The 13,327-nt window shown below is 45.0% G+C and overlaps 1 protein-coding gene across 4 annotated transcripts in view; it reads left to right on the plus strand.

Annotated features, from left to right (window-relative positions):
• The window catches only part of Adcy10 (adenylate cyclase 10), a 101,467-nt gene that overhangs the window by 23,746 nt on the left and 64,394 nt on the right, over positions 1 to 13,327 (plus strand). For all 4 annotated transcript variants that reach the window (XM_076547897.1, XM_076547899.1, XM_076547900.1 and 1 more), the window contains exons 4-8: positions 1,884 to 1,922; positions 2,114 to 2,257; positions 6,229 to 6,434; positions 8,447 to 8,543; positions 10,849 to 10,937. In XM_076547897.1, coding sequence (XP_076404012.1) covers positions 1,884 to 1,922; positions 2,114 to 2,257; positions 6,229 to 6,434; positions 8,447 to 8,543; positions 10,849 to 10,937 — 575 coding nt within the window. The remainder of the gene's footprint in view (positions 1 to 1,883; positions 1,923 to 2,113; positions 2,258 to 6,228; positions 6,435 to 8,446; positions 8,544 to 10,848; positions 10,938 to 13,327) is intronic.

The following is a 13,327-nucleotide window of genomic DNA, read 5'->3' on the forward strand; positions in this document are numbered from 1 at the left end:
TTCCCTGACTTTCCTTCATGATGAACTATAAGGTAGAAACTAAAATAAACCCTTTCCTCCCACAGGCCTTTTGGTCAGGGTGTTTATCACAGCAAGAAGAGACAAACCAGGGCAGTCATCAGTACTTTTAATATGCTGTAATACAACTAAATGAATGCAATCAGCCTCACTAATAAGACTACATGAGAGAAAGTATGTTTTATGTTAAAGACCCGAGTCTATAGCCAAGGCTGGCCTGGGACTTTTTATATAGATAAGACCTTGAACTCAAGGCAGTCAATCCTCTTGCCTCAGCCTCCCAATACTGAGATTATAGGAATGAGCCACTATATCTAGGCTAATGTTCTTTTTAAAAGTTATTATTTTGTGTTTGGATGCTGTGTCTGCATCTGTGAGCCATATGCATGCCTGGTACCTGCAGAGGCCTAAAGAAGGTGTCAGATTCCCTGGAACTAGAGTTACAGATGCTTGTGAGCTGCCACGTGGGAATCAAACCTGGTCCTCTGGAAAAGCAGCCAGAGCTCTTAACCACTGAGACATCTCTATAGCCTCAGGCTAATGCTCCCTAAAAGTAGAAACAAAACCTGTAACTCCAAGACTTAGGAAACCGAGGTGGAAGGAACATAAATGTGAGGCTACCTGAGAAAATAGTGATTTCCAGCTAGTCTGTTATGAGACTTGCCTCAAAACCCCCAACAACTTACTGGTAGAGTGCTTTCCTAGCATGAACACATGCTTGAGGCCCTGAGAGGAGAGAGAGGAGATCCAGTGGTGGCTCACATCTGTAATCCTAGCACTTGGGAGGCCGAGTCTGGAGAATGGTTATGTGTACCAATCCAGTCTAGGTTACATAGTGAGGTTACGGAGAGTCTGTGTTGCACAGTGAGACCCAATCACAAATAAAATGCAGGACTGGGGAGGGCTTAGCTGTTACAAGTGCTTGCTGCTCTTATAGAAGATTCAATTCCCAGCACCCACATTGGGCAGCTCACAACCGCTCACAACTCCAATTCCAGGGGATCCAGTGATTTCTGCTGGCCTCTGTAGGTACTCACATGAATGCACACACACACACACACACACACACCAAAATTCGAAAACAAATCACAGAAAGGGCCTCTAATTTGTCTTTGCATCCCACTTGACACAGCAGGCACTCAGAATTTTGTGGAATATTGTTCAAACTAAGACCTGTACAGGGGCAGGTGTGTGAGTGTGTGTGTGTTGGAGGGGGGGGGGGTCCTTTAAAGCCTATCTTGCCTAACATGCCGTGTTCCTCCCCAACACTAAGACCAAACCAGCAAACACAAATCTCCACTTATATTCATAGTCTAAGTTGCTAAAACAAACGGCAACCAATAGAGCCATTTCCTTACTCTCCTGTTCTCGTGGAGTCTCGTCCTTTTCGGACCGGCGTGTGCTCCCGTAGAGGCTGGCTGGCAGTAGTCTTCTACACTGGGAGGAGGGCAAATATTCTTAGGTCTTGTGGGGAGCTCTGCCCTCCTGTTCCTGGTTTTGGTTTTGGTTTTCTAGAGCACAGACACAGGTTGGTTGCGGGGCTCACTGTCTTACAGCTGAGGAGGCAGGCCTGCATGGAAGTCGTGAGACGTCGTGTTTGACCGAAGTGTATTCTCTGAACTGCTTCTCACTACCCCGTTTCTACTTCTCTTCTAGCTAGCTAGCTGCCTCTGAGGCAGGGTCTAAGGTCTAGCTATATTGCCCCATCTGAGCTCAAACTCACGGTATCCTTCTGCCTCAGCCTCCCAAGTGCTAGGACGACAGGCATGTGCAACCATGCTCACACAAAACCACTTCTACTTCACTAATGAATAATACTAAAGAATCAGTTTGACGTCTCTTTCTGTCTTTTCTTTTTTTTTTAGAAGTGCTGATTTTCGGAGGAGACATCCTAAAATTTGCAGGTATGGAAGCCGACTGAGACGGGAAGGGTAAGAAGGAAGAACTGAGGTGCCTGCCCTGTTAAAAAGGAAGGTACCTCAGGGAGCCATGGCCAGGGAATGGGTTGAAAAATGTTTGAAGCTTGTGTAATGTTCATGCAAAATGCACTGACCTCCAGGGTAGGACTATAGCCCCTAGAGTGTCTCTCTCCAAGGTGACGCACTGCTGGCCCTGTGGAAAGTGGAACGGAAGCAGCTGAAAAACATCATCACAGTGGTGATAAAGTGCAGCCTGGAGATCCATGGCTTGTTCGAGGCCAAGGAGGTTGAAGAAGGCCTGGATATCCGGGTCAAGATAGGTAAGTACCTGGAACCAGGTGTGTGGAGACCCACAAAGGTTTCCTAGTGAGATCTGAGCTTGCTTTACCCAGCAGGGCTGTATTAGAAGGTTGCTTGACCATGTGCATGGTTACCAGGTGACTGGAAGGGTCTACACCTGGCTGAGCTAGGGGGCAGTCTTTGCTCTACCCCTTGACAGGCCTATAAATAACCCTTTAGAAGAGGCAGAAGGGGCCAGTGAATAGGGATTCAGGCCCTCCCGAGCTATCCTGTGTTTCTAGCTCTCTCTCCCCTCTATATTTCTATCTAAATATTTCTCACTTCTCCCTCCTCAAGACTACCCTGGGGTAAAAATGGGAGCAGGTCTCCCACACGGGTGTATGCTTGTAATCCCAACTCGCAGGAGGCTGAGATGCTCCTGATGCTACAGCAGTTGAAATCTGGTTCCTCACTCCTAGAACATGCTAGCTTGGTCCTACCATCATGCTTTGAAGTTGTTATCAGGCTGACCAGAATACAAACTTTTGCTCACTCACTAACCATTTAAGAGAATTTGAGATGATCATGATATCTATATAGTAGGGTCTTATAAGAGTAAAGTAGACTAGAGGTGGTGGCACACGCCTATAGTCTTACCACTCAAGACATACAGGAAACGATTGTCAGTTTGAGGCCACCCTAGGCTATATAGGGAACCTTTTATGAATACTTTTGGGCTTGGAGAGATAACTCAATTAGTAGAGTGTTTGCCTAGCCTGCAAGATGCCCTGGGTCCCACGAACCACATAAACTAGATATACTGGCAATGCTTATATTCTTAGCACTCAGAAAGTGGAGGCAGGAGGATGAGAAGTGTAAGATAACCAGGGGTGTAGTTCAGTTGCAAGAGTACAATGTACAACGTCCTGAGTTCTGTTCTTGGTGTATCACAAACCAGGTGTGATGGTACATGCCTTTAATCCTAGCATTTAGGTGGTAGAAGCAGGAGGACAAGAAGTTCAACGTTATCCTTGACTATTTAACAAGTTCAAGACCATCCTGGATTACATGAGATCTTGTATCAGTGAGGAGATTGTCCTCAGCTGTGTATACAGTTTACAGACAATGTGAGCCACATAAGGTTTGCATGAATAAAGGAACTGATATCACTGTCATATCTTGCTGCTTGTCAAGCTTGTCCAGCATTAAGAACGATAGAGTAGTTTGTCATTACATAAATTCAGCAATGCTGGAGAAGTGGTTCATCGGTTAAGGGCATTGGAGACTCTTGCAGAGGACCCAGGTCCAGTTCCCAAACCCACATAGCACCTCACAGCCATGTATAACTCCATTTCCAGGGAATCTAATTCCCCCTTCTGACCTCCACCAGCACCATGCATGCACACAGTATACTTACACACATGTAGGCAAAACACTTGAATAAAATAATCTCTTTGTAAAAAAGGAATGCTAAACAAGGAAAGCTTAACAAGTTACACCTGCAGCAGAGCTCAGTGTTTCTACTGGGCTTGTTGAGGACATTCTTCTAATACAACCACATGCAGTTTCATATTTCACAAAGACTTTACATGCATTGTGTGATTTTCATTTAATCATGGCACCAGGATTTGGGGAACATGGTATCCATGAGGTCTGAGATTCTGAGATGTGTGGATGATGAGTAACAGCTAGAGCTGTGGATGGTGCCATTGGTAACGAAAACTGAAGAGTCTTAGAAATCTTGAATGTTGGGACCAGCAAGATGGCTGGGTGGGCAGCAGGACTCTTGCCGGTGCATAGAAGGGGGAGAAGAAACTCTGCAACGTTGTCCTCTGACCTCTGTGTACATGGCAAGATCTCTCTCTCTCTCTCTCTCTCTCTCTCTCTCTCTCTCTCTCTCCCTCCCCCTCTCCCTCTCCCTCTCCCTCTCTCTCTCTCTACACACACACACACACACACACACACACACACACACACACACACACACACTAAATTTAAAAAGAAATAATGTCAGAACTAATAGGATCATCACCATAACAGGTTATCCAATTGATTCTCTTTAATTAGCTGTTGTCTTAGATGACTTATCTTTTTATGCTTATTTTAAAATTTCCCAAATATATCCTTTAAAAGTTCAGCCATTACAATACTGAATGTGTTTTTTGTAACAGGGTCCCAGACCTTAGAAGGCCCTGAGACCTTAGCACAACTGACTCCATGATGGAAGTGCCATGCAGGCTGTAAAACTCAGCACACAGACAGCACCACCTGCCAAAACTAAAGCAAAGGCCTAATCTATCAACATCCATAGAGTTCTGGAAAAGTCTCTGAATGTACTAACCTTGCTTTTTGGCTTCTGTAGTTCTGCTTCTGGCTAACTGTTCTTATTAACTGAAGTATGTCAATCCAGAACATGGTTTTTGTGCCTAAAAGCTTACCCTGAGAAAGGCTCGGGGCTACACTGGGTTCTGGAGCACACAGTGCTGGCCAGCTAATAAAACTTTCTACTGGCTTAAACCCATGTCTGAGCAGTCTTCTCCAGTGAATACCCCAGGACATTTTTTTCCAAGTTCACTCAGAGGCTAATGTGGTATACTAGAAGGTGGTAGAATACACTAGCGTGGTATAATAGAATGGAAACAACCCAGATGGGGCATGGTGGCACATGTCTGTCATCCCAGCACTTGGGGGGGGGCACAAAAGAAGAAGGATAAGGAGTTCCAGGTCAGTCTCTGCTACATATTGAAGTGGAGGCTAGCCTGGGCTACATGAAATCCTGTCTAAAAAAAAATATATATATATATATAGATAGCAACCCAGACCCTTGCACGTTGTGAGGGACTCCCAGAGAGGTACGCTTTGCCATCTTTCGTCTTTTCCTCTAGTAAGCCAGGCTAGTCAGAAGCGTGTGTCATATGGAAAAACAAAACGTCTATAGATCGCACCAGGGGAATCAGCATCAGCAAGTCAGCACAGCCTGCTGGGTGTGGAGTGTGCTCCTATAATCTCAGCACTTGGGAGGGTGAGGCTGGAGGATTGCTGGAAGTTCGAGGCCCAGCCGAAGCTACAGTCGCAAACAGAATCACCACAAAGAGCAAAGATGGAAAACAAACTTGATTACATTAATTACAGTAATTTAAGAGCACTCTGGCATATACAGTGTATGTGTGTGTATACATATACGTATTTATATCTATTCATATGCATGCCATCCTTTACAGCATCTAGGTTCCATTATTCAGTTACAAAAACCTTCATTTCTCAACTTGAAAACAATTAGAGGAGGCCAGGTACGGGAGTGCATGCCTTTAATCCCAGCACTCAGAAGGCAGACAGATCTCAGTGAGGTCAAGGACAACCTGGTCTCTATAGTGAGATCCTATCTCAAAAAGAGAGAAAACAATTAGAGAAGCCATTGTTGGGGCGGGCCATCTGGCTTTCAAATACCTATTTCTTTTTCTTTGGCCTTTAGTTATGGCCTGAAATGAGACAGAACTAGGGTTTGTTTTCAGTTGAGGCCTCAATTATCAACATCGTTTTCTGTTGCCTTAAGTGTAAATTGAAGAAAAGGTTAAATAACTTTGGGGAGTGATAGAACCCTTTAAAAAGTGTCATCAAGCCAGGCCAGGTGGTGCAGGCCTTTAATTCCAGTACTTGAGAGGCAGAGGCAGGTAAATCTGAGTTTGAGGCCAGCCTGGTCTAACAAAATGAGTTTCAGGACAGCCATGGCTACACAGAGAAACCCTGTCTCGAAACCCAATCCCCTCTTTAAAAAAAAAGTGCCACCAAAAGGTGAAAATTGGGAGTTATGTTCTCTAGCTTTGATAGAAGAGACATTTAGAACGATTGGGACCTGGAAGAAGCATTCTCTGATTTCTATGTAAAATTTTAAAAAATGAGATTTTGCTTAGAGGTTGTGTAGTCCACAGCAAGATTCTGACTTTTCCAAGATCGGTGCTTCTGGGAAATAACCCAGAACTTGTTGTGCAAACCCATTGCTTGCCTTCTCCAGGACTGGCTGCGGGCCACATCACCATGTTGGTCTTCGGGGATGACACTCGCAACTACTTTCTGGTGACTGGCCAGGCGGTAGATGATGTGCGCCTTGCGCAGAACATGGCCCAGATGAACGACGTTATTCTGTCGCCAAACTGCTGGCAGCTCTGTGACCGGAACATGATTGAAATTGAGAGGATTCCGGATCAGAGGGCAGTTAAGGTGAGAGTGTGGTTGCTGCCAATGTGCGCCAGCAGGCTGGCTCCACCCAGTCTGGCTGAGCCTAAGGACATGCCCCGTGGGAGGAGCCAAGGCTGCTGAGCTCAAGAAGGAAATGGCCCCACCTCTAGAGTAAATGAAGCCATGGAGTGACCCAGGGGCAGCCGGGAGTTGTTGTGAGGTCTGATCCTCATTTGTCTGTGTTCATTGAGACAGGGTCTCATGTAGCCCAGGCTAACCTCCAAGTCATTACATAGCTAAATGTGGCCTTTAAACGGTTGATCCTCCCGTCTCTACCTCCTGGCTGCTGGGATTGCAATGTGGACCCCGGGAAGGCTAGTGCTTATTTTCTCTACCCAATGACCTCCTAACCCTGCCTGATGGACTGTCAGCCATTTGCCAGAGATAACCCCATCTGTTTTCGCCTGGTGCCTTCACACTTTTGGACTTCATTTCTGCATTTTGGGAGGCAGGAATACCAGAGACTCAAGGATATGCCGGTCTCAGAGTTCCCATTTTCCTGAGACCTTTTTAAGCGTTGACACTCTTTGTTTTCAAGACTTATAAGAAAAAAAACATGGGGTGAGAATCTCTCCTGGGAGGCCTGCACTCCCATTTTGGGTGTGTACTGTCTTTTCTTTAAGTGCCTCTCTTTCCCTCATACCCACACTTCAGTGGATAATAATCTCCAACTCTGTATCATGCTGCAGAGAGAAAAGGAGAGGTAGAGGAAGGAGAGGAGAGGGAGGAGAGGAGGAGAAAGAAGGCATATGGTTTCCTCGGGTTTTAGTTGAATGAAAATGTTCAGAAAGAGACTGAGAAGAAGAAAGATCCTTGGGGTGGGAAAACATAGAAGAGCAGCCCTTTGTGTGTATTTACTGACCCTTAAGGTCTTAAAAAGTAATTGGAAAAAAATTAAACTTTCTTCCATTCTCTTCTTTTTGAGCTAAACATTGAATCTAGGACTTAGGGGCTTAAGCATATGTTCAGTGTGAGCTATGCCCATAAGCCTTTAAAATGGCAACAGAATTTTTTTGGGTAGCACTGAAGGACAGAACCACACACATGCCAGTCAAGCACCCTGTCTCACTGAGTTACAGCCCCAGCATTTTTTTGTGTTTTCTTTTTGAGGCAGAGTCTCACTAAGTAGACCAGGTTATCTTTAAAGGTCCTTTTTAGCACCAGAAACCTTTAGATGTTTGATCTTCCTGCCTCAGCTCCCCAAGTAGCTGGGGTTACAGGCCTGCACTACTGGCAGCTGCCTCCTTTCCAAATTACAGTTTACAACCGCTGGCCGGGATCTGAGACACATCCCACAGCCCTAGCATTGGAGAACCTAGCCTTTCGAATCTGCGACTAGCTTGAGCTAGTGAGCGAGACCTTCTCTCAAACAATACCAGACAAGTAAACAGGACATGGTTGTAGCACAGTGGTGGAGTGCAAGGCCCTGGGTTCAATCCCCTGTTTGGGCCTGGTGAGGTGGCCTTACTGGTCATGGTAAGATGGCACTTGCCTTTAATCCCAGCACTCAGCAAGCAGAGATGAGCAGATCTTTGTGAGTTTCAGGCCAGTGTGGTCTATGTACTGGATTCTAGGTCACCCAGGACTACATAGTGAGATCCTGTCTCAAACATTCCCCTGTCTGAATTCCCCTGTCTGAAAAATACTACCACCACCATTATTATTATTATTAGTGGTGGTGGTGGTAGTAGTAGTAGTAGTAATGATAATGATAACAATAACTGAGTGGGGCTTTGTAGCTCATACCTGTAATTCTAGCACCTGAGAAACCAAGACATAAGAATAACCAGAAGTTCAAGGGCCAGCTTATGGCACATCATTCCTTCTGAGCCACAGAGGTGAGACCCTGTCTCAAACAAAATGAAAACTGAACATCCTTAAATGTCACTGTGTGTTGGGTCCTAGACATTCAAAAGCATACTGTTCTGCTAAATGATATTCCCAAGGCCACACAGCCCTCAGAATAACTGGAATTTTACTGTTGTTTTATCCAGGTTAGCTTCTTAAAACCACCCCCGACTTTTAACTTTGACGAGTTTTTCAACAAGTGTATGGCCTTCATGGATTATTATCCTTCCGGCGACCACAAAAGTAAGTAGCCTCCATGCATAGACCCTTTGCCTCTGTAGTGGTCAGTAGGGACTTAAGCCAATGTCAGTGGTTCAGTGACAAGTAGATGCACTCTTAACATAGCTCTGGCCCTTGACCTTGACAAATGAGATGGACTTCCCATTCTCCAGAACAGCAATTCTGAACACCTAGTCATCTTCCTCTCCTGGGCACTGATTGCCATCTATCTTCTTCCAAACATTAACAAGATAAAATGCAAAGCATCTTAGACTTCAATTTACCCTCACACAGCTCTCAAGTTTCTCTCTATCTATTTATGTCATATATTTATTTGTTCTTGCATGCTTTCATTTCATTTATCAATAAATAAGCATTGCACATGCCTCAGGGTGAGTGCTTACCTATTCTTCTGGCTTCTGTTTTAAGTTTATTTTTATTTTATTTTTTTTTTTTTATTTTTTTGGTTTTTCGAGACAGGGTTTCTCTGCGTAGCTTTGCGCCTTTCCTGGAGCTCACGTGGTAGCCCAAGCTGGCCTCGAACTCACAGAGATCCGCTTGCCTCTGCCTCCCGAGTGCTGGGATTAAAGGCGTGCGCCACCACCAACCGGCTTAAGTTTATTTTTAATTTTTAAATTTATTTTGAGGGGAGGCAGGGTCTCATCATGTACCCTAAACTGACCTTGAACTCTTAATCCTCCTGTGCTAAACTTCTTGTGATAAACTTGTCTCATTTCCCCGACATCCCGTTTCTTCCTTCTCCCCCGTGTCTGAGAATGTGTCAAATCTGCTAGCTGTACCATTGACTAGAGTCTGGTGATCTTTTCCTAGGCTTCATCCTAGGTGGTTGGCCCTAGGTGGCCAGGCTTTGGATATTGTTATTTGGAAGTTTTAGTTAATTTCTTTACAGTGCTTTGGTTGAAACTCAGGGCCCTGTGTTCTACCTTATCCCTGAGCTATACTCCCAGCCCCAGCCTTGCCTAGGTGGTTGGCTTTGGATTAATTTCCCCATGCAGATGTGTAAAGGATCAAGCCTAAAGCTTTGTGTGTGCTGGACGAGCGCTGAGCTACATGCCGTGGGTTTTGTTATTGTTTTCTGATACAGTCTCGAGTAGCCCAGTCTGGTCTCAAACTCTCTATCTATCAAAGAATGATCTTGACCTGCTGATCCTCCTGCCTCCACCTTCAATTACCAACACACATTCCAAGGCATATATATGCAAGGCACATTTATTATGTGTGACTGTATGAGTGAAGGGATCCAAGAACCGATAAACATATAACACAAATGGATATATAGAAACTTAAAAGAAGTTTGAGGACAAACAGGAGTCAAAAATGCTTTGAATTTTGTCCTACTGGTGTTTGGAAAGGGTAAACAGGAATCAGTGGCCAGGGCAGGAAGATGGCTAGGTCCTTAGATTGCTGGTCTGGAGAAAGGGAAGCGGTATGCCGCCACACCAGTATGGCTTTCTATTGTTGCTGTTGTTTAGTTCAGCTTTGCTTTGTTTTTTGAGATGGGTTCTTGTTATGTGGCCCAGGTTGACCTTGAACTTTCTGGCTCAGGCCCAAGCGATCTTCCTGCCTCAGTTTCTCTTGTGCTAGGGCTAGACGCAAAAGTGCCACACTTGACTTGGATTAATCATTCCATGGATGTTACATTCTCTGTTTTCCTGGGGCTCTGCAGTATCTGTTTTAGTCTTGCTTCTGTCCCGCAAACCAGGCATCTTCAGCGTCTCTTGCCAGTTGCCTCCCCTTCCTTAAATGTGGAGGAAGCCGGAGTGCTGTCCTTGGTTTCCAGTCTGTTCTATTCTGTTCTTCCCAAACCATTTGTTTCGAGCTTCCATGTGACTACCGTGAGGCACCTAGGAAACCTGCAGTGCAAAATTCAAGGTCAAATCCACAAGTAAGAATCGTCCCAAGTTACAAAGCTAGTTCCATCCTGGTACTGAGTCACATTCAACTGAATTTAGAGAAGTCCACAACCTATAAGAATCCCTTCTGTGGAGTGGATTTCCATTGGCCCTTTTATTTTGTGTGTGTGTGTGTGTGTAGTGGGGGAGATGTTTCAAGACAGGGTTTCTCTGTGTGGACCTGGCTGTCCTGGCCTGGAACTCACTCTGTAGACCAGGATGGCCTAGAACTCAGAGATCTGCCTGCCTCTGCATCCCTAGTGCTGGGATTAAAGGCGTGCGCCACCGCTGCCCAGCTTGCCTTGGCCCTTTTTGATGGGCGATGCCCCGGGGTCTCTTGATGCCCCAGGGAGTGGGAACAGGAAGACTCCTATCTCCAGCACTGCTGAGCCCTCCCTTTCCTTCCGCCCTCTTAGACTTCCTAAGGCTCGCCTGCATGCTGGAGTCTGATCCTGATCTCGAGTTGTCCCTACAAAAGTATGTGATGGAAATCATTTTGAAGCAGGTATTTTCATAATTCAGTGTGTTCAAATGAGGTGTCAGGAATCTCAACGGCAAGAAAGACAAAATAGTAAACAAAACACAGAATCTGGTAAAAAAAAAAAAAAAAAAAAAAAAAAAAAAAAAAGTTCCTAAATAAAAAAAATATTTTTGTTGGCTCAACACATAGGTCCTACCTCAAAGAGAAGTGACAATGGCCCTGGGACACAGATTTCTTTAGGTGGAAGCCCTTCTGGCACCATACACCCAAGGAATCTGGGATCATTAGGTGAAAGTCCCACCTCTCTCTCCCCCCAGACCCCGCCCCTAGGATTGGTGGCCAAGAGTCAGCCCCTCCCTGGGGATGCTCAAGACCATGCCTACAGGCTGCTTAAGACCTAGCTGCCATACCTGCCATGGCCTCTCTCCCCTGTCTTCACAAGAGCCACCAGGGAGGTGCTTTGCTCTGCTCAGATTAAATCTGGATTTATTAATTCAGCTTGATTGGCTTATTACATTGGCAGCAGAGGATACCCAATAACTGGGGATCAAAAACTTACCAAGATTCAGGTTGTCCCAAATAATATGTTCCAACACAGAAAGTCTTTCGTGGGCATAACACAAAAGACAGTCATAAATCGGGAAACTTCTCAAGTTTATTGGTGGGAATATCAGGTAGGTGGATGATAGCAAAATGCCATAGGTCTTATGTTTTCTGATATTGTTCTTAGTTTTGGAGTTGCCTAGGAGCTTCAGGATCTGTTAAATTAATACATTCCAAAGGGTTTCACTTGATAATTGAAAAGATGCTAGGCCAGACTCGAGATAGGCAGTGGATGGCTATTAAGGGGTCTAAAGACAGCACAAGATCTGGATCTGTAGCAGTCCAGCTCTCTACAACCATGAAGTTCTAGACAACTCGTTAATCACCCCTGCAGAATCTTTAACTGGCTTTTCTTTTCTGGGAATTTCATTTCACATTCTCCGTGTACAGGTGACTTCAAAATGTATTATCCAAATCAGGGTATTATTAAAAATTGGGGGGGGGGGTAGGGTGTGGTTCAGTGGTAGAGCATTTCCCTAGCATGTGGAAGGCTCTGGGTCCCATCTCTAGCATTGTAAAATCACAAAGAGTGAGAAAGGAAAGGGAGGGAGGAGAGAGAGGAGAAAGGGGAAGAGGAGAGAAAGGTATGGAGGATGAGAAGGGTCGCAGATAAAGGAGGCATTATCCTAAGTTCATTGTGGCAGCAAGAAGAAATTTGGGTTACCAGTGGTCAGGGGCTGGCCATGCGTCTCCAGGTTCTTGACATCATTCTCAAACTGTGGACATAAGCACACACAGATTTGCAATGCAGCAGGGAATTTTTTTTTTTTCAGAATAAAGGGAAAGTGTAGATCAAAACAATGCTGCATGAGAACAGCAGGCCACATAAGTAAAAGAGTCCTCAAGGGCTCTGGCCATTGCTTGGGGCTTCCTTCAATGGGGTCCAAAAGGAGGAGTGTGATTGCTAAGGGATGTAATATGGATAGTTTTCTATTTTGATTGACAGGTTGCTATATCACCGTTACTACACAAGTCTCTTCTCAAAACGCCTCTGATTTTAATTGTACGTATGCCCATCTGTGCATAGGCATAAGATGGTAAATAGTGGATTCTCCCTAAAGGTTCACTTAGAGGTGACAGTTTGCCTTATTGTGCATGCATTTCAAACCAGTGTTGGCCGGATCCAGTCTGGGCTGAGCAGCACCCCTACCCTGACCTCTGACATCACTGGAGTACAACAGACTAGGATATGTCTGAGCTGATAGTTTTTAAGGGGAGAAAAAGCTTATTCCATTGTTTGGGGTAGAGTTGGATGTGTATCTTAATTACTGTGGTGGTTTGAAAGAAAATGACCACCAAAGAATGTGGAGTTATTAGGAGGTGTGACCTTGTTGGAGTAGGTGTGGTCTTGTCAGAAAAAGTGTGTCATTGTGGAAGCTTTGAGATCTCATATATGCTCAAGCCACACCCAAAGAAATAGACCACTTCCTGTTGCCTGTGTAAGATATAGAACTCTCAGCTACTTCTCCAGTACCATGTCTGCCAGCACGCCACCATGCTCCCAGCCACCATGCTCCCTACCATGATGATAATGGACTAAACTTCTGAAATGGTAAGCTGCCACTTCATTTAAATGCTTACCTTCATAAGAGTCGCTGTGGTCATGGTGTCTCTTCACAGCAATAGAAACTCTAAGACAATGATTTTTCTATTGCTGTGATAAAACACTGTGACCAAAGCAGTTTATAGAAGAAAGAGTGAGTTTGGGCTTACAGTTTCAGTGGGTTAGATCTATGATGGCAGAGAGAAGTAGGAGGCAGTAGTTCAGAGTTCACATCTTTCGAATTACAAGCAGAAGGCAGAAAGCACAC

This window comes from Peromyscus maniculatus, chromosome 11 (genome assembly GCF_049852395.1).
Source record: "Peromyscus maniculatus bairdii isolate BWxNUB_F1_BW_parent chromosome 11, HU_Pman_BW_mat_3.1, whole genome shotgun sequence".
NCBI classification, from domain to species: domain Eukaryota; kingdom Metazoa; phylum Chordata; class Mammalia; order Rodentia; family Cricetidae; genus Peromyscus; species Peromyscus maniculatus.